The 20,937-nt window shown below is 47.2% G+C and overlaps 1 protein-coding gene across 1 annotated transcript in view; it reads right to left on the bottom strand.

Annotated features, from left to right (window-relative positions):
* The window catches only part of zgc:92275 (cholesterol 7-desaturase nvd), a 69,750-nt gene extending 49,179 nt beyond the window's left edge, over positions 1-20,571 (bottom strand). The window contains exon 1 of the mRNA XM_067969457.1: positions 20,118-20,571. Within this exon, the coding sequence (XP_067825558.1) occupies positions 20,118-20,499 (382 nt within the window). The 5' untranslated portion in view covers positions 20,500-20,571. The remainder of the gene's footprint in view (positions 1-20,117) is intronic.
* Between the last annotated feature and the right edge of the window lie 366 nt (positions 20,572-20,937).

Raw genomic sequence — 20,937 nt, 5'->3', positions numbered from 1 at the left:
CCACCTGTAGGCTTGCCTACAGCCTTTTGGCCCCACATTCTGAAACTTCCTTTCCAAACCTCTCCGCTTCCCTCTCATCCCTTAAGATCCATCTTAAGACTCTTTGACCAAGATTTTAGTCACCCTCCTCATATCTCCTTCTTTGGCCCAGTGACCTTTTTGCCTGATTATGCTCCTGTGAAGTGCCTTGAGGTGAGAGGGGGCCGGGGCGAGAGGGGGAGATATGTATGTTGATGGCATAATTACCAGATCAGGGATTCAGGCAGACCAGGGCTCTCTCTCTCTCTCTCTCTCTCTCTCTACTCCTGTTCAAAATACATCACTAAATCCTGCCTCAGTGACATCAAGAGAGCTGTACCCAGATTGGTCACTTTTACATTTAGTGCTCCTGCCCCACACAGACAAGAGTTATACCAAAGATAATGGGCTAAGCCAGTCTTTACATGTCCGACGGGTTTACAAGTCCAACGGGTTTATTTTTGGTGTCACCCGCACTTTGGGAGCTGACACTTGAGCACAATGGAGAAGCGTCCAAGGTTTGTGCAGAGATAAATAAAAAGTCTCAGGCACAGGGCTGCCTGAGATACCAATAAATCTTCTGATATCAAAGCTTTCAAATCGTGTGACAATTCAGGAGAAAGCAACAGGCCTTTCAACCCCATTTCTCCGTGCTATGCTTATTGTCCCACCCGCCTACAACCAATAACTCACCAATCTGGTATTCCTAGTTCTTCAAAACCACATTCTCAGTTCAACATTCTTGGAAACACATTCCTTCCACCCACACTGCTGCTAAGCAAAGAGTAACTATCAGACAAAAACCACCAGCACAGTCGCTACACCCTACATTATCCAGGACTCCAAGCACTCAAACTCCCCTCAGTCATGACTACTGGGATACAATCAACAGTTAAAAGGGTTAATACCCACAAGGCTCAATCTCCTGTCCATACCGTACTAACTACACCCTCGATTGCACACACTGGTGGTATCAGGTTACGTAACTATAAACTAGTGTCAGCACTCTCGCCTCCAAGTCATGGGTTCAAGTCCCACTCCAGAGACTTGAGCACAAAATCTAGGCTGACACTTCAATGCAGTGCTGAAGGAGTAGAGAGAGAGAGAGAGAGAGAGAGCCCTGGTCTGTCTGAATCCCTGATCTGGTAATTATGCCATCAACATACATATCTCCCCCTCTCGCCCCGGCCCCCTCTCACCTCAAGGCACTTCACAGGAGCATAATCAGGCAAAAAGGTCACTGGGCCAAAGAAGGAGATATGAGGAGGGTGACTAAAATCTTGGTCAAAGAGTCTTAAGATGGATCTTAAGGGATGAGAGGGAAACGGAGAGGTTTGGAAAGGAAGTTTCAGAATGTGGAGCCAAAAGGCTATAGGCAAGCCTGCTAATGGTGGGGGAAGGGAGGGAGATGCACAAAAGGCCAGCGTCAGAGGAACGGAGTCTTTGGTGGGGAGGGGAGGTAACTGTAGGACTGGAGGAGGTTACAGGGATAGGGAGGCCGTGAAGTGATCCAACACGAGGATGAGCTGTCTTTCCGTTGAGATGTTAAACCGAGGCCCCGTCTGCCCTCTCAGGTGGATGTAATAGATCCCACGGCACCATTCAAAGAAGAGCAGGGGAGTTCTCCCCGTGTCGTGGCCAATATTTATCCCTCAACCAACATCACTAAAAAACAGCTAATTTGGTCATTTATCGCATTACTGTTTGTGGGATCTTGCTGTGCGCAAATTGGCTGCCGCGTTTCCTACATTACAACAGTGGCGACACTTCTAAAGTATTTCATTGGCTGTAAAACACTTTGGGACATCCTGAGGTTGTGAAAGGCGCTATAGAAATGCAAATCTTTTATTGGACTACTAGTAAAGAACTCACATGATTGTCACTGCTGTAGCACATTTTACACAGTTATCCTCATGTATTAGGAACGCACACAGTGCTTGTGTAAGAGACAGTCCCTCGGTGAGCTGTGATATTTCAAGGACAGACAATGCCCTGTGACTGGGTACAGTGGATATCCATCTCTACATCTTATCTAGGACATGTAGCTCCATGCCAGAGGATAGATACTGCAGGGGCGAGGAGTACATGTGTGTCAAATCTGGTTACTCACACACAAATGCACCATGCTCAGCAACCGTTTCTCACATGATATACCGGTTCACAGCCCATTATGAAGAGCTGCCATTGGGTCAATCCCTCCCGCTGAAAGAGCAATTTAACCATTATTGGAACTTGCCGCATCTGGAAAGATTCGTCATTCTGGACACGGCTATTAGGTTTTTTTTTGCAAATTCTGAGCAGCAACAGACTTGGCAAAAATCTCACACCCGAGCTCACATTCAGTAAGCCACACATACAGGTTATTGTTAGAGCTCCTAACAGCAGCACAGCTTTAACCCTGGAGACAGACAGACACAGTGACTACTGCTGGGAGTTGAAAACTTCAAACCGATACATTTCCATAGCCCAGTAGAATCAAAGGTCAATACTAACTTCTATTGAAAAATCCAACAGGGTATTTCCTATTGTACAAATATATTTAATAATGAGCACTTATTTATATAGCACCTGGTCATGTCAAAAGAGTGATTCATGCAGCGAAATGCTAGTGACTGTTATGCAGGTAAACAGAACACATTCTGTGCCAACACTGTCCTACAAACAGCAATGACCAATTAGTGTTTATTGATGGTGTTGGTTGAAAGAAATAAGAAAGACTTGCATTTATGTGGCGCCTTTCACGACCTCAGGACACCCCAAAGTGCTTTACAACAGTGTTTCAAAAGTACTGCATTGGTTGTGATGTAGGAAACGCAGCAGCCAATTTGCTCACAGCAAGGTCCCACAGTCAGCAATGGTGATGTTGAGCAGATAATCTGCTTTAGTGATGTTGGTTGAGAGGCAAATATTGACCAGGACACCGGGAGAACTCCACTGCTCTTCAAATGGTGTCATGGGATCTTTTATGTCCAGCTGAGAGGGCAGATGGGGCTTTGGTTTAACGTTTGAACCCTTGGCATATACGATTATAACATTTACATTCCAAACAATTCTTACATATTGCAGGTTTATTAATGCTCCCTGCGTTAGTTTGTTTTTGTTTCATTGTTTTATTTTGTTTAAAGATAGTGTAAGATGACCAATTCAAATGGAAAATGCTAGCAATTAATAAATATAAAGGCCTAATTAATGAATGAATCCTACAGGAATTATGAATGGCTGTCAAGAGAGTAACTAAGAGGTTAAATGAATGTTGCTATTTTATTCGACTAAGAAAGGGAAACTAAGACCAAGAGGTCCTGAATGTATCCCCGTCTGCTCCAGTAGAGCAATTTAGAATTAGTAATCCGATTTAATCTGTGAGAAGCAGCATTTCAGAAAGCGAAGTGCAGAATTCGAGCATCAAGTTTAGATGCAGTCTCTAACTGCTCCTATCCCTGCCAGAGCAGATCTTACATTGTACTCCCATACTGACAAAGGAGATGTTTTTCCTCAGACGCTCGAGCAGCAGTTAGACCCGGGGCCCGGCCCCGCTCCGCCCCCCAGGCCCGGGGCCCGGCCCCGCTCCGCCCCCCCTCCCCCGGGGCCCGGCCCCGCTCCGCCCCCCCTCCCCCGGGGCCCGGCCCCACCCCGCCCCCCCCCCTCCCCCGGGGCCCGGCCCTGCTCCGCCCCCCCCAGGCCCGGGGCCCGGCCCCGCTCCGCCCCCCCCAGGCCCGGGGCCCGGCCCCGCTCCGCCCCCCCCCAGGCCCGGGGCCTGGCCCCGCTCCGCCCCCCCTCCCCCGGGGCCCGGCCCCACCCCACCCCACTCCCCCAGCTCCTTCATCTTCACCCCCTTGCTGATCGCTTGGCCAATAACATCGGTGACCCTGAAGCCAGAGATTATGTGGTCCAGAAGCAGCAACCAGATTCCCCTCCAGCCCCTGCAGATGTGAAAATGTTAACTGTGGACAATGGAAGAATTAGAGCAGGTGAGAAAGAAAGGAGTCTGTACAGTATAACCTGTCAGGCACTAATAAAACAACCAGAACAGTGCTCAAAACATTGTAATGAAATGAAGGGCATTGTGCAGGAGACGACAATGGCAGCCCTTGCAGAGGCAGGCTGTAACCCCTCTTTTAGTCACGCAGAGTGTAGCAAAGGAATTAGGGAAAAGGGAGAGAAATTAAAAGCCCACAGGCCATTACAACACCAGGCTTGGGTGCAGACAGACTCTGACCCATGGTTCGATGACCATGTTGGGGGGGGCGGGAGAAACACAAACCCACCTCTCCTGAGCTAGTAAACTAGGAGGGTCAATACAAGACCGAGGTTTTAAATCAGTACAGAATGGGGTTAAGTAGCAAACATCAGAAACTGAAATGAGAGAAAAAAGGATAAATGAAAAGGTTCCAGGATTGTTTTTGTTTTCAGTGTTCTGTCTCTTTAAACATGTGTGCATGTTTACTTTTCGGTTCTCCTGGCTCCGCCCCCTATCCAGTCTCCCATGTTAACCTTTTGTAGTCCTTAGCTAACATTATTAAGACTGAACAAGCATTTCAATGTTTGTTTTAACTGCAAAAGCTAATTTTTCCAGATTTATATTCACTAGATTTACAGTTATCTGCAAGACATGCTGAAGAAAAGAACAAGGAAAATGACTTGTAATCTACTGGATATTTGTAAGCTCCTGCTGTCCTATATACGTTTACATATATGTTAATTTGAGATATTGAGTCCCTCCATTTTTGGGTCTGAACTGAATTAGAGTAATTGAGACTAGCTGACCTGAGTTAACAAACCGTGTCAGAATACATTGTTGAATTCTGAATACTGGTCTTGTATAGTGGCCATTTTAGAAAATTAATTAAGTAAATTATGTGAAAAGATGCTGGAGTCTTGACATGGGATCGTCATTTAACAATTGGCACTTCAGAGTTCATCACCCATAACAGGGAATCAATAATTTAAGCTGTGTTAGAGTAAATAAGGAGTGAATGTTGCGTATATTTAAGGTGACCGGAGTTATTCTGTTCAATATCGGAGAATTGATTACAGTTGATATCTAAGAAAACCTAATTAATGAAGTCCAGCTTAAGATTGTGCCCCCAAATTCCTGGGAGATTTAAGGTAGTCCTGCTTTGTCTCATTCGTTTGGTCAACTTTTAAAAGGAATTAGAACAATTAATTCAGCCTGGAGTAAGTTTGGTAATGACCAGCACCCTTTGATCTTGTGACCAACTGTGGGCCCAGCAGTCTAAGAAAACACTGGAGGGTCTTCTGCCATCACTATAGCAACAACTGGAGGCATCTTGTGATTGGACTTTACTGACTGAACTCCAGGTCAAAACTACTTTAACACTTGTATAAAAGAACTAAAGTGGTATTGAACAGCTCTCAGCTATAAAACAGGAATAAATAATTTAACAAAAATTGGGGTTTAATCTGAGACATTAGTAGGTATATCCTTTAGTGTCGATGAGACAGGGATTGGAAACACCACTTTTCATTTTAAATGAGATGAACAAACTAAATTCCATCTTCCCCAACAGGATTGTGTAACACAGTGACGGGTAACAGTACGGATAATGTAATCAATCGACTAATGGGTTTTGCTTGTTTTACCAGATTTTTAATTCTTAAGGATGCAAGTTTTTGAATTTTGGAGTTTAACAGTGCACCTGTGGTAGTCGCTTAACGTCGCAATGTGGGCAGGTTGAGGTCGGGTTTGAGAATTTTAAAATTTTTAGCTTCCCACCCGCCCCCAACCCACCCATCCTTGGGGCTTAAATTGTCCCCCATTGGAGCCATGCAAGGGGGAGATTCTAATCAAAGACCTCCAGACAGCCCCGATCTTTTGGTAAGATAGCCTGAAAGTGCAGGATTGGCTTGTATCTGATGTCTTGTGTGGCATGATCTTGGGATGTGTAGATATACCATAGTATCATGGTAGGTGCAACACAGGAGGAGGCCATTCAGCCCATCGTGCCTCTGCCGGCTCTTTGAAACAGCTAGCCATTAGTCCCACTCCCCTGCTCTTTTCCCCATAGCCCTGTAAATTTTTGCCCTTCAATTCCCTTTTGAAAGTTACTATCGAATCTGCCTCCTGGAACAATTCTAGTACATCTTTTCTGCACCCTCTCTAAGGCCTTTCAATCCTTCCTAAAGTGCGGTGACCAGAATTGAACACAATACTCCAGTTGTAGCCGAACCGTTGTTTTAGAAAGGTTCAACATAACTTCTTTGCTTTTGTACTCTACGCCTTTATTAATAAAGCTCAGGATCCCATATGCGTTTTTAACAACCTGCTCAACTTCTCCTGCCACCTTCAAAGATTTGTATATGTGCATCTCCAGGTCTCTCTGTACCTGCACTCCCTTTAAAATTGTACCATTTAGTTTATATTGCCTCTCCTCATTCTTCCTGCCAAAGTGTATCACTTCACACTTCTCTGTGCTAAATTTTATCTGCCATGTGTCTGCCCATTTCACCAATCTGTCTATGTCCTCCTGAAGTCTGTTACTATTCTACACATTGTTTACCACATTTCCAAGTTTTGTGTCATCTGCAAACTTTGAAATTATACCCTCTATACCCAAGTCCAGATCACTAATGTATATAAAAAAGAGCAGTGGTCCTAATACCACCAGTAAGGGCTCATGGGGTTGGGGGTAATATATTAGCATGGATAGAGGATTGGCTAAAGGACAGAAAACAGAGAGTAGGGATAAACGGGTCATTCTCAGGTTGGCAGGCTGTAACTAGTGGGGTGCTGCAAGGATCGGTGCTTGGGCCTCAGCTATTTACAATCTATAATAATGACTCAGATGAAGGGACCGAGTGTAATGTATCCAAGTTTGCTGACGATACAAAGCTAGGTGGCAAAGTAAGCTGTGAGGAGGACACAAAGAGTCCGCAAAGGGATATAGACAGGTTAAGTGAGTGGGCAAGAAGGTGAATGTGAAGTTATTCACTTTGGTAGGAAGAATAGAAAACCAGAATATTGTTTAAATGGTGAGAAACTATTAAATGTTGGTATTGAGAGAGACCTGGGTGTCTTTGTACAAGAAACACAAAAAGTTAGTATGCAGGTACAGGAAGCAATCAGGAAAGCAAATGGCATGTTGGCCTTTATTGCAAGGGGGTTGGAGTTCAAGAGTAAGGAAGCCTTACTACAGTTGTACAGGGCTTTGGTGAGACCTCACCTGGAGTACTGCGTACAGTTTTGGTCTCCTTATCTAAGGAAGGACATACTTGCCTTGGAGGCGGTGCAACGAAGGTTCATTAGATTAATTCCTGGGGTGAGAGGGTTATCCTATGAGTAGAATGGGCCTATACTCTCTGGAGTTTAGAAGAAAGAGAGGTGATCTCATTGAAACATATAAGATTATGAGGGGGCTTGACAGGGTAGATGCTGAGAGATTGTTTCCCCTGGCTGGAGAGTCTAGAACTAGGGGGCATAGTCTCAGGATAAGGGTCGGCCATTTAAGACTGAGATGAGGAGGAATTTCTTCACGCAGAGGGTTGTGAATCTTTGGAATTCTCTACCCCAGAGGGCTGTGGATGCTGAGTCATTGAATATATTCAAGGCTGAGATGGATAGATTTTTGGACTCTAAGGGAATCAAGAGCTATGGGGGTTGGGGGGGAAAGTGGAGTTGAGGTTGAAGATCAGCCATGATCTGATTGAATGGCGCATCAGGCTCGAGGGGCCGTATGGCCTACTCCTGATCCTATTTCTTATACTCTTATGTTGTTATACTGAGCCCTGGGGAACACCATTGTATACGTCCCTCCAGTCTGAAAAGCAACCGTTCACCATTACTTTCTGCTTTCTGTCCCTTAGCCAATTTTGTATCCACGCTGCCACTGTTCCTTTAATCCCATGGGCTTTAATTTTGCTAACAAGTCTAATATGTAATACTTTATCAAACGCCTTTTGAAAGTCCATCGACACAACATCAACCGCACTACCCTCATCAACCCTCTCCGTTTCTTCATCAAAGAACTCAATCAAGTTAGTGAAATGCTGCGTGTGAGGCAACTAGTATGTGGAATGCATGATGAAGAACGGGTCTCAGACATGCTCAGCCATGTTGACAAAACCACTACATGAAATGGTTAATATGGCTCAGGAGAGTGAGAGCAAATACTGTATCACTACTGATTTAAAACTTTTTTTTTAAAAAGGCACTGATACATGCTCCACAGAGAAATCAACTTTTTACATACAAATTAATGAAACAATCAGAATCCAATTAAACATTCTGGCACCTATCAGAGAGATGGGAATTAAAATATAGAGGGACATTGAATTTGAAATTCCAGAATTCAGGGCTGGGTTCACCTGAACTGACACTGAAATTGGGCCAATTAAAGGGCAAGTGAAAAATAATACTTAAATCAGAATTATCCACGGTGAATAACAATAAAAGGAGATCTGGAGGATCTTTTAAGTCCAGAGGATGACTTCTTGATATATGGCAGTATTTGGCTGGAGTTCAGTTTTAACTATTGCTTGCTGTACAATGTGTTCTGATTTTCTTTCTCTGTATCACGATGTGTAATATTAACCAAAGGAAACTTGGAATGGAAGAGCAAATGGCTCAAGATAGGTTTGTAAAATTCATTCCCAAGATCCCACAAAGAGGGGACTGTTAATAAGATTGAGAAATAGTTAAGAAATGGCAGAAGAATCGCTTGTACTGCTTTCAATTTATTATTTCTGTAGTTAAAATCTTATAATTAAAAAAACCTGCAAATGCAACAGACAGACGATATCTGTAGAATGTCAACAAATCTATAAGGGTGTAACTGGCAGCAAATAAAATAGGCGTGGATAGTTCAAACTCATCGATACAACTATATGTTTATTTTTTTCTGTATATGTAAATAGAATCAGGAGTTTATGTGATGTCCTGTGACCGTTCTGTAGAGCCTTTGGTTCTTGCAATGTTGAGCTAATAATAACCGAATGTCAATCAAGAATTCACCCTTAACACATAAGCAATATAATTACAAAATTTCCATTGTCCAATCTCCCTCATTCTACTGTCACAGGGCAGTGATCCCTCACTGTCCCTCATTCTACTGTCACAGGGCAGTGATCCCTCACTGTCCCTCATTCTACTGTCACCGGGCTGTGATCCCTCACTGTCCCTCATTCTACTGTCACCGGGCTGTGATCCCTCACTGTCCCTCATTCTACTGTCACAGGGCAGTGATCCCTCACTGTCCCTCATTCTACTGTCACAGGGCAGTGATCCCTCACTGTCCCTCATTCTACTGTCACCGGGCTGTGATCCCTCACTGTCCCTCATTCTACTGTCACAGGGCAGTGATCCCTCACTGTCCCTCATTCTACTGTCACAGGGCAGTGATCCCTCACTGTCCCTCATTCTACTGTCACCGGGCTGTGATCCCTCACTGTCCCTCATTCTACTGTCACAGGGCAGTGATCCCTCACTGTCCCTCATTCTACTGTCACAGGGCAGTGATCCCTCACTGTCCCTCATTCTACTGTCACAGGGCAGTGATCCCTCACTGTCCCTCATTCTACTGTCACAGGGCAGTGATCCCTCACTGTCCCTCATTCTTCCGTCACATTAGACCGCGGATTCCCCAATGTCCACATTTCTCACCATTTACTGAAACGTACCAACTCCTAACCCACACCCCATGATTTTCTTTGAAGGATGTTACTCTGCAAGGACTTCCTCTCTCACTCTCTCTTCCACTCACTGGCTACCACTCCATGATAACACTCCCAAAAGCAATATGAGGAAAAACTTGTTTACACAGCGAGTAGTTATGATCTGGAATGCACTGCCTGAGGGGGCTGTGGAAGCAGATTCAATCGTGGCTTTGAAAAAATAATTGGATAAATACTTGAAGGGAAAAAATTTGCAGGGCTACGGGGAAACAGCGGGAGAATGGGACTAACTGGATTGCTCTTACAAAGAGCCGGCACGGGCTCAATGGGCCGAATGGCCTCCTTCTGTGCTGTAACCAATCTATGATTCTATGAACTCAACCTCTGCATTGGGAGGAGGGAGTTAAAACATTCTCAACTCTCACCATGAGAGACTCAAGGCCAGTCCAGTGATAGTGCCAGCCTAGTTGGCACTGCTCAGGACACGGAGATCTTCAGCTGTCGGTCAAGGACCTCCCGAACATCCCAAATTGCATCACGACTGATTATTCCATTGCTCATTGGATGACATTCCTGTTCCCACTGATCTGACATCCCATGAATCGGCAGTGAGACAAGAAACTGAAAATGGGAGAAAGCAGCCTCGACTGCAATCCCTGGTTAGAAAGGGATAATATTTTAACCATCACTTCCCTGAACCCTCAGCTGACTCACCCAGCTCAAATATTGGACCAACTGAAGACAAGGATCCTTTCAACAACAATTTGAATTTATATAGCGCCTTTAATGTAGGAAACATCCCAAAGCACTTCACAGGAGTGTAGTCAGACAGAATTTGACACCGAGCCAAAGGAGGGGTTATTAGGATGGGTGTTAAAAGCTTGGTCATAGAGGTAGGTTTTAAGAAGGGTCCTAAAGGTGGAGAAACAGAAAGATTTAGGGAGGGAATTGCAGAGCTTAGGGCCTCAACTGCTGGAGGCATGGCCGCCAATAATGGGGTGAAGGGTGTGGGGTTGGAGAAGAGGCCAGGGTTGGAGGAACACAGAGTTCTAGGTGTCAGTCATGGCTCAGTGGTTATCACTCTTGCCTCTGAGTCAGAAGGACGTGGGTTCAAGACCCCACTCTAGAGATTTGAGCACATAATCCAGGCTGACACTCCAGTGCTGAGGGAGTGCTGCACTTTCAGAGTTGCCATCTTTCGGATGAGACGTTAAATCGAGGACCTGTCTGCCCTCTCAGGCGGACGTAAAAGATCCCAAGGCACTATTTCGAGGAAGAGCAGGGGAGTTCTCCCCAGTGTCCTGGCCAATATTTATCCCTCAACCAACATCACAATCAGATTATCTGGTCATTTATTTCACATATGTGGGATCTTGCTGTGTGCAAACTGGCTGCCGCGTTTCCTACATTACAACAGTGACTACACTTCAAAAATACTTCATTGCCTGTAGAGTGCTGTGGGATGTCCTGAGGTAATGAAAGGCGCTACATAAATGCAAGTCTTTCTTTCTTGGAGGAGTGTAGGGTTGGAGGAGGTTACAGAGATAGGGAGTACCGTGGCCATGGAGGGATTTGAACATGAGGATGAGAATTTTAAATTTGAGACGTTGCTGGACCAGGAGCCAATGTAGGTCAGCGAGCACAGGGATGATGGGTGAACAGGAGTTGGTGCCAGTTAGGATACGGGCAGCAGAGTTTTGGATGAGCTCAAGTTTACGGTGGGTGGAAGATGGGAGGTGGCCAAGAAAGCATTGGAATAGTCAAGTCTAGAGGTGACAAAGGCATGGATGAGGGTTTCAGCAGCAGATGAGCTGAGGCAGCGGCGGAGACAGGCGATGTTATGGAGCTGGAAGTAGGCGGTCTTGGTGATGGAGAGGATATGGGGTCAGAAGCTCAGCTCAGAGTCAAATATAGGACGCCAAGGTTATGGACAGTCTGGTTCAGTCTGAGAGAGTGGCCAAGGAGAGGGGTGGAATCAGTGGCTCGGGAACAGAGTTTGTGGCGGGACCACATGTAATGTCGGATAAGAAGTCGAATAACACAGATATAGTGGAGGGGTCCAGGGAGGTGGTGATGAGGCAGAGCTGGGTGTCGTCAGCGTACATGCGGAATCTGTATCATATCTTCGGATGATGTCGCGAGGGGCGGCATGTAAATGAGAAATAGGAGGGTGCCAAGGATAGATCCTTGGGGGACTCCAGAGGTAACGGTGCGGGAGTGGGAAGAGAAGCCATTGCAGGTGATTCTCTGGCTACAACGAGAGAGATAAAAATGGAACCAGGCGAGGGCAGTCCCACACAGCTGGACAACGGAGGAGAGGTGTTGGGGGAGGATGGTGTGGTCAACTGAGTCAAAGGCTGCAGACAGGTTGAGAAGGATGAGGAGAGATAGTTCACCACGGTCACAGTCACATAGGATGTAATTTGTGACTTTGATAAGGGCAGAAACCTGATTGGAGAGGTTCAAACATGGAGTTGTGGGAAGGATGGAAACGGATTTGGGAGGCGACAACACATTTAACAAGGAAAGTTGGAGATGGGGCGAAAGTTTCCAAGGACAGAGGGGTCAAGGGTGGGTTATCAGCGGAGGTGGGGTGATGATGGCAGATTTGAAGGGGATCTGAACAGTACACTAGGAGAGAGAACTGTTAAAAATATCAGATAACATGGGGGCCAGGAAGGGAAGTTGGGTGGTCAGCAGTTTAGTGGGAACAGGGTCGAGAGAGCAGGAGGTGGGTCTCATGGTCAAGATCAGCTCGGAGAGGGCATGAGGGGAGATAGGAGAGAAACTAGAGAAAGATGCGAGTTCAGGATTAGGGCAGGGGGGAACCTTGGGGGAGTATGGCATGGTGGGCTAGGAGAAGGGAGGGTTAGGCAGAGGCAGCTGAACGGGTGGTCTCAATCTTAGTGACAAAGATGTCCATGAGCTCCTCGCGCTTGTTGTTGGAGGTGAGGGTGGAGGGGGCAGGGAAGAGGGATTTAAGAAGATGGTTTGTAGTGGAGAAAGGTCAGGGGTTATCTTTGCATTCCAGGATGATCCTAGAATAGTGATCGGTTTTGGCAGAGGAGAAATGGGCTCGATAGTGCTTTATGCGGTCCAGCCAGATCGGGCAATGAATGGCTAAACCTGTTGTGCACCATAAACATTAAAGTCCGCATCCCTTAGACTTAAGGGAGCAAAGATGGGGCCATACCATGGGGAGCGACCAGGGTAGGAGAGTAAGGGCATTCCTGGGGACAAGGGCATCAAATGTGGAGGTGAGGGTGTGATTGAGCAGATCGGTAGCTGCAGAAATGTCTTGGTGAATGGAGGGCCAAAGGCTAGACAGTTGGGAATTTGAAAGTGCCGTTGTAAATGACTTGGGAAGAAAGTTTTTTTTCCAGGGGAGGACACAGAAGAAAGTGGGGCTGGGAGGACGAAGGGGAACGTGAGTGGAGAGGGATACAAGGAAGTGATTAGAGATGGCCTTATCCGTGATTGAAAAGATGGAAAGAGAGGCCATGTGAGATGGTAAGGTCAAGGGTGTGGCCGTGAATATGGGTAGGGGAGTTTATATGCAGGGAGATGTTAAGGGAGGTTTGGAGGGCAGTGAACTCAGAGGAGAGAGGGCAAAGTAAGTTGAAATGGAGGCTGAAATCACTGAGACTGAGGAGTTACTCGATGCAGAGGTTGAGGGAGAAAAGCAGTGAAGATGGGGGTGGTGTCAGAGGACTGGAGAATTGCAAATGTTACACCCTTGTTCAAAAAAAGGGTTTAAGGATAAACCCAGCAACTACAGGCCAGTCAATTTAACCTCGGTGGTGGGGAAGCTTTTAGAAATGATAATCCGGGACAAAATTAATAGTCAATTGAACAAATGTGGATTAATAAAGGAAGCCAGCATGGGTTTGTCAAGGGTAAATCATGTTTAACTAACTTGATTGAGTTTTTTGATGAGGTAACAGTGAGGGGGTTGATGAGGGCAATGTGGCTGATGTTGTGTATATGGATTTTCAAAAGGCCTTTGATAAAGTGCCACATAATAAGCTCGTCAGCTAAATGGAAGTCTATGGAATAAAAAGGGCAGTGACAGCGTGGATACAAAATTGGCTAAGTGACAGGAAACAGAGAGTAGTGGTGAACGTTTGTTTTTCAGACTGGAGGGAGGTGTACAGTGGTGTTCCCCAGGGGTCAGTGCTGGGACCACTGCTTTTCATGATATATATTAATGACTTCGACTTGGGTGTACAGGGCACAATTTCAAAATTTGCAGATGACACAAAACTTCGAAGTGTAGTAAACAGTGAGGAGGATAGTGATAGACTTCAAGAGGATATAGACAGGCTGGTGGAATGGGCGGGCACCGTGGCAGATGAAATTTAATCCAGAGAAGTGCAAAGTGATACATTTTGGCAGAAAGAATGAGGAGAGGCAATATAAACTAAAGGGCACAATTCTAAACTGGGTGCAGGAACAGAGAGATCTGGGGGTGTATGTGCACAAATCTTTGAAGGTGGCAGGGCAGTTTAAGACAGCAGTTAAAAAGCATACGGGATCCTGGGCTTTATAAATAGAGGCAGAGAGTACAAAAGTAAGGAAGTTATAAAACACTGGTTTGGCCACAACTGGAGTATTGTGTCCAGTTCTGGGCACCGCACTTTAGGAAAGATGCGAAGGCCTTAGAGAGGGTGCAGAGGAAATTTACTAGAATGGTTCCAGGGATGAGGGACTTCAGTTATGTGAATAGACTGGAGAAGCTGGGGTTGTTCTCCTTAGAGCAGAGAGGAGATTTGATAGAAGTGTTCAAAATCATGAAAGGTTTAGATAAAGTAAATAGAGAAACTGTTCCCATTGGCGGAAGAGTCGAGAACCAGAGGACAGAGATTTAAGGTGATTGGCAAAAGAACAAAAGACCAACATGAGGAAAAACTTTTTTACGCGTGAGTGGTTATGAATGTGCTGCCTGAGGGGGTGGTGGAGGCAGATTCAATCGTGGCTTTCAAAAAGGAATTGGATGAATATTTGAAGGGAAAAAATTTGCAGGGCTACGGGGAAAGAGCGGGGGAATGGGACTAACCGGATTGCTCTTACAAAGAGCAGGCATGGACTCGATGGGCTGAAAGGCCTCCTTCTGTGCTGTAACCATTCTAAGATTCCAAGATAGAATCATAGAAATTTACAGCACAGAAGGAGGCCATTCAGCTCATCGTGTCTGTGCCAGGTGAAAAAGATCTAATCAGCCTAATCTCACTTTCCAGCTCGTGGTCCGTAGCCCTGTAGGTTATGGCACTTCAAGTTCACATCCAAGTACTTTACAATTGTGATGTGGGTTTCTGCCTCACCACCCTTTCAGGCAGTGAGTTCCAGACCCCCACCACCATCTGCATGAAAATATTTCTCCTCAACTCCCCTCTAATCATTCTACCAATTACTTTAAATCTATGCCCCTTGGTTATTGACCTCTCTGCTAAGGGAAATAGGTCCTTCCTATCCACTCTATCTAGGCCCCTCATAATTTTATACACCTCAATTAAATCTCTCCTCAGCCTCCTCTGTTCCAAAGAAAACAACCCCAGCCTATCCAATCTTTCCTCATAGCTAAAATTCTCCAGTCCTGGCAACATCCTCTTAAATCTCCTCTGTACCCTCTCTAGTGCAATCATATCTTTCCTGTAATGTGGTGACCAGAACTGTACACAGTACTCTAGCTGTGGCCTAACTAGTGTTTTATACAGTTCTAGCATATTCTATGCCTTGGCTAATAAAGGAAAGTATCCCGTATGCCTTCTTAACCACTTTATCTACCTGTCCTGCTACCTTCAGGGATCTGTGGACATGCACTCCAAGGTCCCTCACTTCCTCTACACCTCTCAGTATCCTCCCTTTATTGTGTATTCCCTTGCCTTGTTTGCCCTCCCCAAATGCATTACCTCACACTTCTCCAGATTGAATTCCATTTGCCACTTTTCTGCCCACCTGACCAGTCCATTGATATCTTCCTGCAGTCTACAGCTTTCCTCCTCACTATCAACCACACGGCCAATTTTTGTATCATCTGCAAACTATCATGCCCCCTACATTTATATCTGAATCATTGATATATACCACAAAAAGCAAGGGACTATTACTGAGCCCTTCGGAACCCCACTGGAAACAGCCTTCCAGTCACAAAAACACTCGTCGACAATTACCCTTTGCTTCCTGCCACTGAGCCAATTTTGGATTCAACTTGCCACTTTCCCTTGGATCCCATGGGCTTTTACCAGTCTGCCACGTGAGACCTTGTCAAAAGCCTTGCTAAAATCCACATAGAGTACATTAAACGTGCTACCCTCATCGACCCTCCTTGTTACCGCCTCAAAAAATTAAAATGAAGTTAGTCAGACACGACCTCCCCTTAACAAATCCATGCCTTTCTAAATGACGATTAATACTGGCCCTCAGAATTTTAAAAAATAATTTGCCCACCACTGAGGTTAGGCTGACTGGCCTGTAATTACTCGGTCTATCCCTGTCTCTCTTTTTAAACAACGGTACAACATTTGCAGTCCTCCAGTACTATGCCTATAGCCAGAAAGGATTGGGAAATGGTGGTCAGAGCCTCCGCTATTTCCTCCCTTGCTTCTCTTAACAGCCTGGGATACATTTCATCTGGGCCCAGTGATTTATCTACTTTCATAGATGCTAAACCCCTTGATATTTCCTCCCTCGCGATGTTCATACCATCCAATATTTCACACTCTTGCTACTCAACTACAATGTCTGCATCATTCCCCTCTTTTGCGAAGACAGACACAAAGTATTCATTAAGAACTTCATTAAGATAGTTTGGTGAGAAACCTGGCATGGGGATTGGGTAGGCGATAGAGAACACTCTCCTCTGAACAGCTCTTTAATATATTTTTTTTATTCATTCATGGGACGTGGGCGTCGTTGGCAAGGCCGGCATTTATTGCCCATCCATAATTGCCCCTTGAGAAGGTGGTGATGAGCTGTTTTCTTGAACCGCTGCAGTCAATATCAATTAGTGTTAATTGTATTCAGGTGGTGCGTATCAATTTAGGACTCTCTTGTATCCATTTATATGAGCATGTGTAATGTGGATCTCTGTGAATAAAGGCTTGGAAGCAACTGAAGACCAGGCTCTATTATTCTATCCTTCACCACCTGGCTATCCAATTTATTACAATTGTTGGCTGGCTATTTGACTGTGGGGGCAGCACAGATGAGCTTCACAGTCTTCACCCAACATTCACATGTGCGTGATCACACACACCCCCTTTACCTAGCCCAGAGGCACTGAGGCCAATTGTAGCATCTCCCACAGTGCTGTTAGGAAGGGAGTTCCAAGATTTAGACCCAGCGACAATGAAGGTCAGCCGATCGCAGGGCCCTGTCAGCCGAGTGAGCTTGTTGGGCCTGGATGAAGCACTCCTGCTCCTCTGGGCCCACAAGCAGTGCAATAAAGGCACTCACCTCATGGATCCGGCCCTTCTCACCTGCGTTCACCTGACGCGAATTGGAAGTGATGGGAAACCCGAACAGGTAAGGTTAAATTCGTTTTAATTGTCCAATACACAAAATATTAAATGCCTCAAGTATCTCAATGAGGTACACTGCCCTTTTAAGTATCGGCGAGACTTCCTGGTTTCTGTTGTGCACAGGCATACAAACCTGCCTGGGTTAAACGCAGAAGTGGGAGAGTTGGAGCCTGGTTCTGGTCCCACTCCAAAAAGCTGTTACTTTAACCTCCCACCCGTTCTTGGGGATTAAAATTTACCCTCATGTGTTCCCACTGGAGTAAATGCAATGCCAGATTACCAGAGTGAACCCTCTGCAATAGATTGGTTGACACTACTGTTTGGGCCAAAATCTTTTCCCCTTTCTTCCTGTAGGTGCTGATTCATGCCAAGTCCCCTCTGGTACATTGGACAATTTTCCCGTGGGCCTAGATAGTGATTGTTGTTAATTGTATCCATGTGATTTATATCAATTAGTGTTAATTGTATTCAGGTGGTGCGTATCAATTTAGGACTCTCTTGTATCCATTTATATGAGCGTGTGTAATGTGGATCTCTGTGAATAAAGGCTTGGAAGCAACTGAAGACCAGGCTCTATTATTCTATCCTTCACCACCTGGCTATCCAATTTATTACAATTGTTGGCTGGCTATTTGACTGTGGGGGCAGCACAGATGAGCTTCACAGTCTTCACCCAACATTCACATGTGCGTGATCACACACACCCCCTTTACCTAGCCCAGAGGCACTGAGGCCAATTGTAGCATCTCTACCACCTCCCCAACTGAGATTGGCTGACTACACTGACCAGGTATGTAACCAGAATCCTTCAGACCTATATAGCTTGGTGATCAGACACAGAATAAATGGGGGCGTGTGTGGTGCATCATGGTCAGAAGTCATTGGCCCAGAACTTCCTGGAGTTTTACGTCATTGTAATGGCGCATCTACATTGCAGAGCCCCATTGTATGGCACAGAAGTCCCAGGAAATTATGACATAAGCTACTTACATTGCCATGACCTAAGCTATTGCTTAGGACATGCCTAAAGTGACTTAAGTCATTATTTACAACACGCCATAATTTCTGGGGACTTTTGCGCCACTCCGTTCCCCTCGCCCAAATAGCGAACAGTATTAATTCCACCCCCCACCCCTTAAAATCAAGGGAGCTCGTGAATTTGTTGCATGAGCCGACTTTGATCGTTGCTGCCACTTAGGGACCGTTAAAGAACACCGCAGGTGGGCTCGCTAACTTCATCCCCGGAAACTGCCCGAATGTCCCTAAATTAAGACTGTGTCAGGATCTTGGTGAGGTCAGGTACATGTGATCGTAATAAAACATAAATGGCATTCACAGAACAACATCAGCTTTTTGTAACTTGCTTCCTAAAATAATTGGATTCCCAGGTAGATAAGGAGAGCGTCACAGGTCAATCATACTAATGGTTTTGGAATCTCGTACATTATTGACAACTGAGTAAATCTGGTACTCTTCTTGGGTTAACTTATAACTAAATGAGGGAGAAAGAAATATAAGGATATGTTGATACAAGATTCTAATCAATGGCTTACATCGGTGTCCTGTGTAAGTCAAACTTGAAGCAACCTAGGCGATGCTCCATGAACAGAGCGTAGGAATTTTCACTTACAGGAGATTGGTAAGAGGCAACTCATCAACAATGTCAAAGTGACAATAGACTGAAACGAGAGGCCCATCTCCGTTCTACCATCATTGTCCCGGAATTGGCCATTGGCCTCTGATTGGCTGCGACGCTTGCTGCAGCCTATTCTAATCAGCTCTCCGGTGAATTTGGCGTAAATTCGACACTGGATGTTTGGGACTGATAACAGTCTAACTTATGCGTACATCATCAACATCAGCGTTGTAGGAAATTCCTGGCTGTTGTGTGCAAAAATGCCGCATGAGGACAGTGTCCCTTTAAGGCAGCTCCCTGCTCCATTTCAGTGATCAACATGCACCTCCAGACACCTCAGATATTATCAATGCTACCGTTCGGATATCTATCAAATCCAAGCAGCTCACTCAAACTAGCACTTGACACCAGTTTCCTGCCCGCCCTTTGCTGCTGAGTTATGCTGTAATTACTGATACACCATCCAGCAACTCACTGTCGTTACAGGTACCTACCCCTTAACATAGAAATACTCAAGAGATTAAATCAACGGTCGAAAACTGATGATCGTTCACAAATAAAACAAAACTCAAACAGATCTCAAGTTACTGATTACTGCTTGAGTTTGCACAAAACAACAGTATTGCCGAGTCTACATCAAGGTCTGCCCACTTAGGGGACACTAAACACACACACCCCGGAGGCAACCCCTAGCACCCCCACACACAACCGCTCACCCCCACCCTCATGCACAGCCAGTACCAACATAAACCTGACCCCCTCGCCCTCACCCTCTCACGCCCGCTTCCCTCGCCCTCACCCTCTCGCGCCCGCCCCCTCACCCTCTCGCGCCCGTCCCCTCGCCCTCACCCTCTCGCGCCCGTCCCCTCGCCCTCTCGCACCCGTCCCCTCGCCCTCTCGCGCCCGTCCCCTCACCCTCACCCTCTCGTGCCCGCCCCCTCACCCTCTCGCGCCCGTCCCCTCGCCCTCACCCTCTCACGCCCGTCCCCCTCACCCTCTCGCGCCCGCCCCCCTCCCCCCTCACCCTCACCCTCTCGCGCCCGCCCCCCTCGCCCTCACCCTCTCGCGCCCGCCCCCTCGCCCTCTCACGCCCTCGCCCTCTCGTGCCCACCCCCCTCGCCCTCTCGCGCCCGCCCCCTCGCCCTCACCCTCTCGCGCCCGCCCCCTCACCCTCTCACGCCCTCGCCCTCTCGTGCCCGCCCCCCTCGCCCTCGCCCTCTCGCGCCCTCACCCTCTCGCGCCCACCCCCTCACCCTCTCACGCCCGCCCCCTCACCCTCGCCCTCGCCCTCTCACGCCCTCGCCCGCCCCCCTTACCAAAGATGGTGATATTCTTGACCTGTGCCACTTGGAGTTGCTTCGAGTCCAGGAGCCGGTACCAGCCGTTCGGGTAGACCGGGGGCAGGTCCCCTCTCTTGCGCCTCCTCCTCACTTCGTTGGCCGCCTCTCGTTTGCTGCCGCCGGGCTCGGGGATGTAACCCACTTGGTGGGCGGCTTGGAGCCGCTGGAGGGGGGCGAAGCAGAGGCGGTAGAGCCAGCGGAGGGCGAGGAGCAGCGCCAGGCCGGCGGGCAGCAGCGGGGAGAGCGGGCGGAGCGGCGGCCAGGCGGGCAGCATCGATCCAGCCCCGGCGGCCAGGACCAGCAGCCCGGCGGCGGGGAGGAGGAGGCGGCGGCGGCGGCTCGGAGCCTCGCTCTCCATGGCGGCGGCGGCGGCGGCTCAGGAGCCAGTCCGCTTCCTCACATCTGTCTCGCTGCCCGTCACCGCCACCTGTCCCCGTCGCCGGGGCCCCACCCCCCTCACACCTGGAGCACACGTCACCAGCTCACCGCACAGGTACAAGAAAAGGGACTCGACCTGGGGGGCAATGGAGGAGAGGGGAGAGGGGCAATGGAGGAGAGGGGAGAGGGGAGAGGGGCAATGGAGCAGAGGGGAGAGGGGCAATGGAGCAGAGGGGAGAGGGGCAATGGAGCAGAGGGGAGAGGGGCAATGGAGCAGAGGGGCAATGGAGCAGAGGGGAGAGGGGCAATGGAGCAGAGGGGCAATGGAGCAGAGGGGAGAGGGGCAATGGAGCAGAGGGGCAATGGAGCAGAGGGGAGAGGGGCAATGGAGCAGAGGGGAGAGGGGAGAGGGGCAATG

The sequence above is a fragment of the Heptranchias perlo genome, chromosome 31 (assembly GCF_035084215.1).
Source record: "Heptranchias perlo isolate sHepPer1 chromosome 31, sHepPer1.hap1, whole genome shotgun sequence".
NCBI classification, from domain to species: Eukaryota; Metazoa; Chordata; class Chondrichthyes; order Hexanchiformes; family Hexanchidae; genus Heptranchias; species Heptranchias perlo.
The sequence above is the reverse complement of the archived record's forward strand: the minus strand, read 5'-3'. Positions and strand labels throughout refer to the sequence as shown.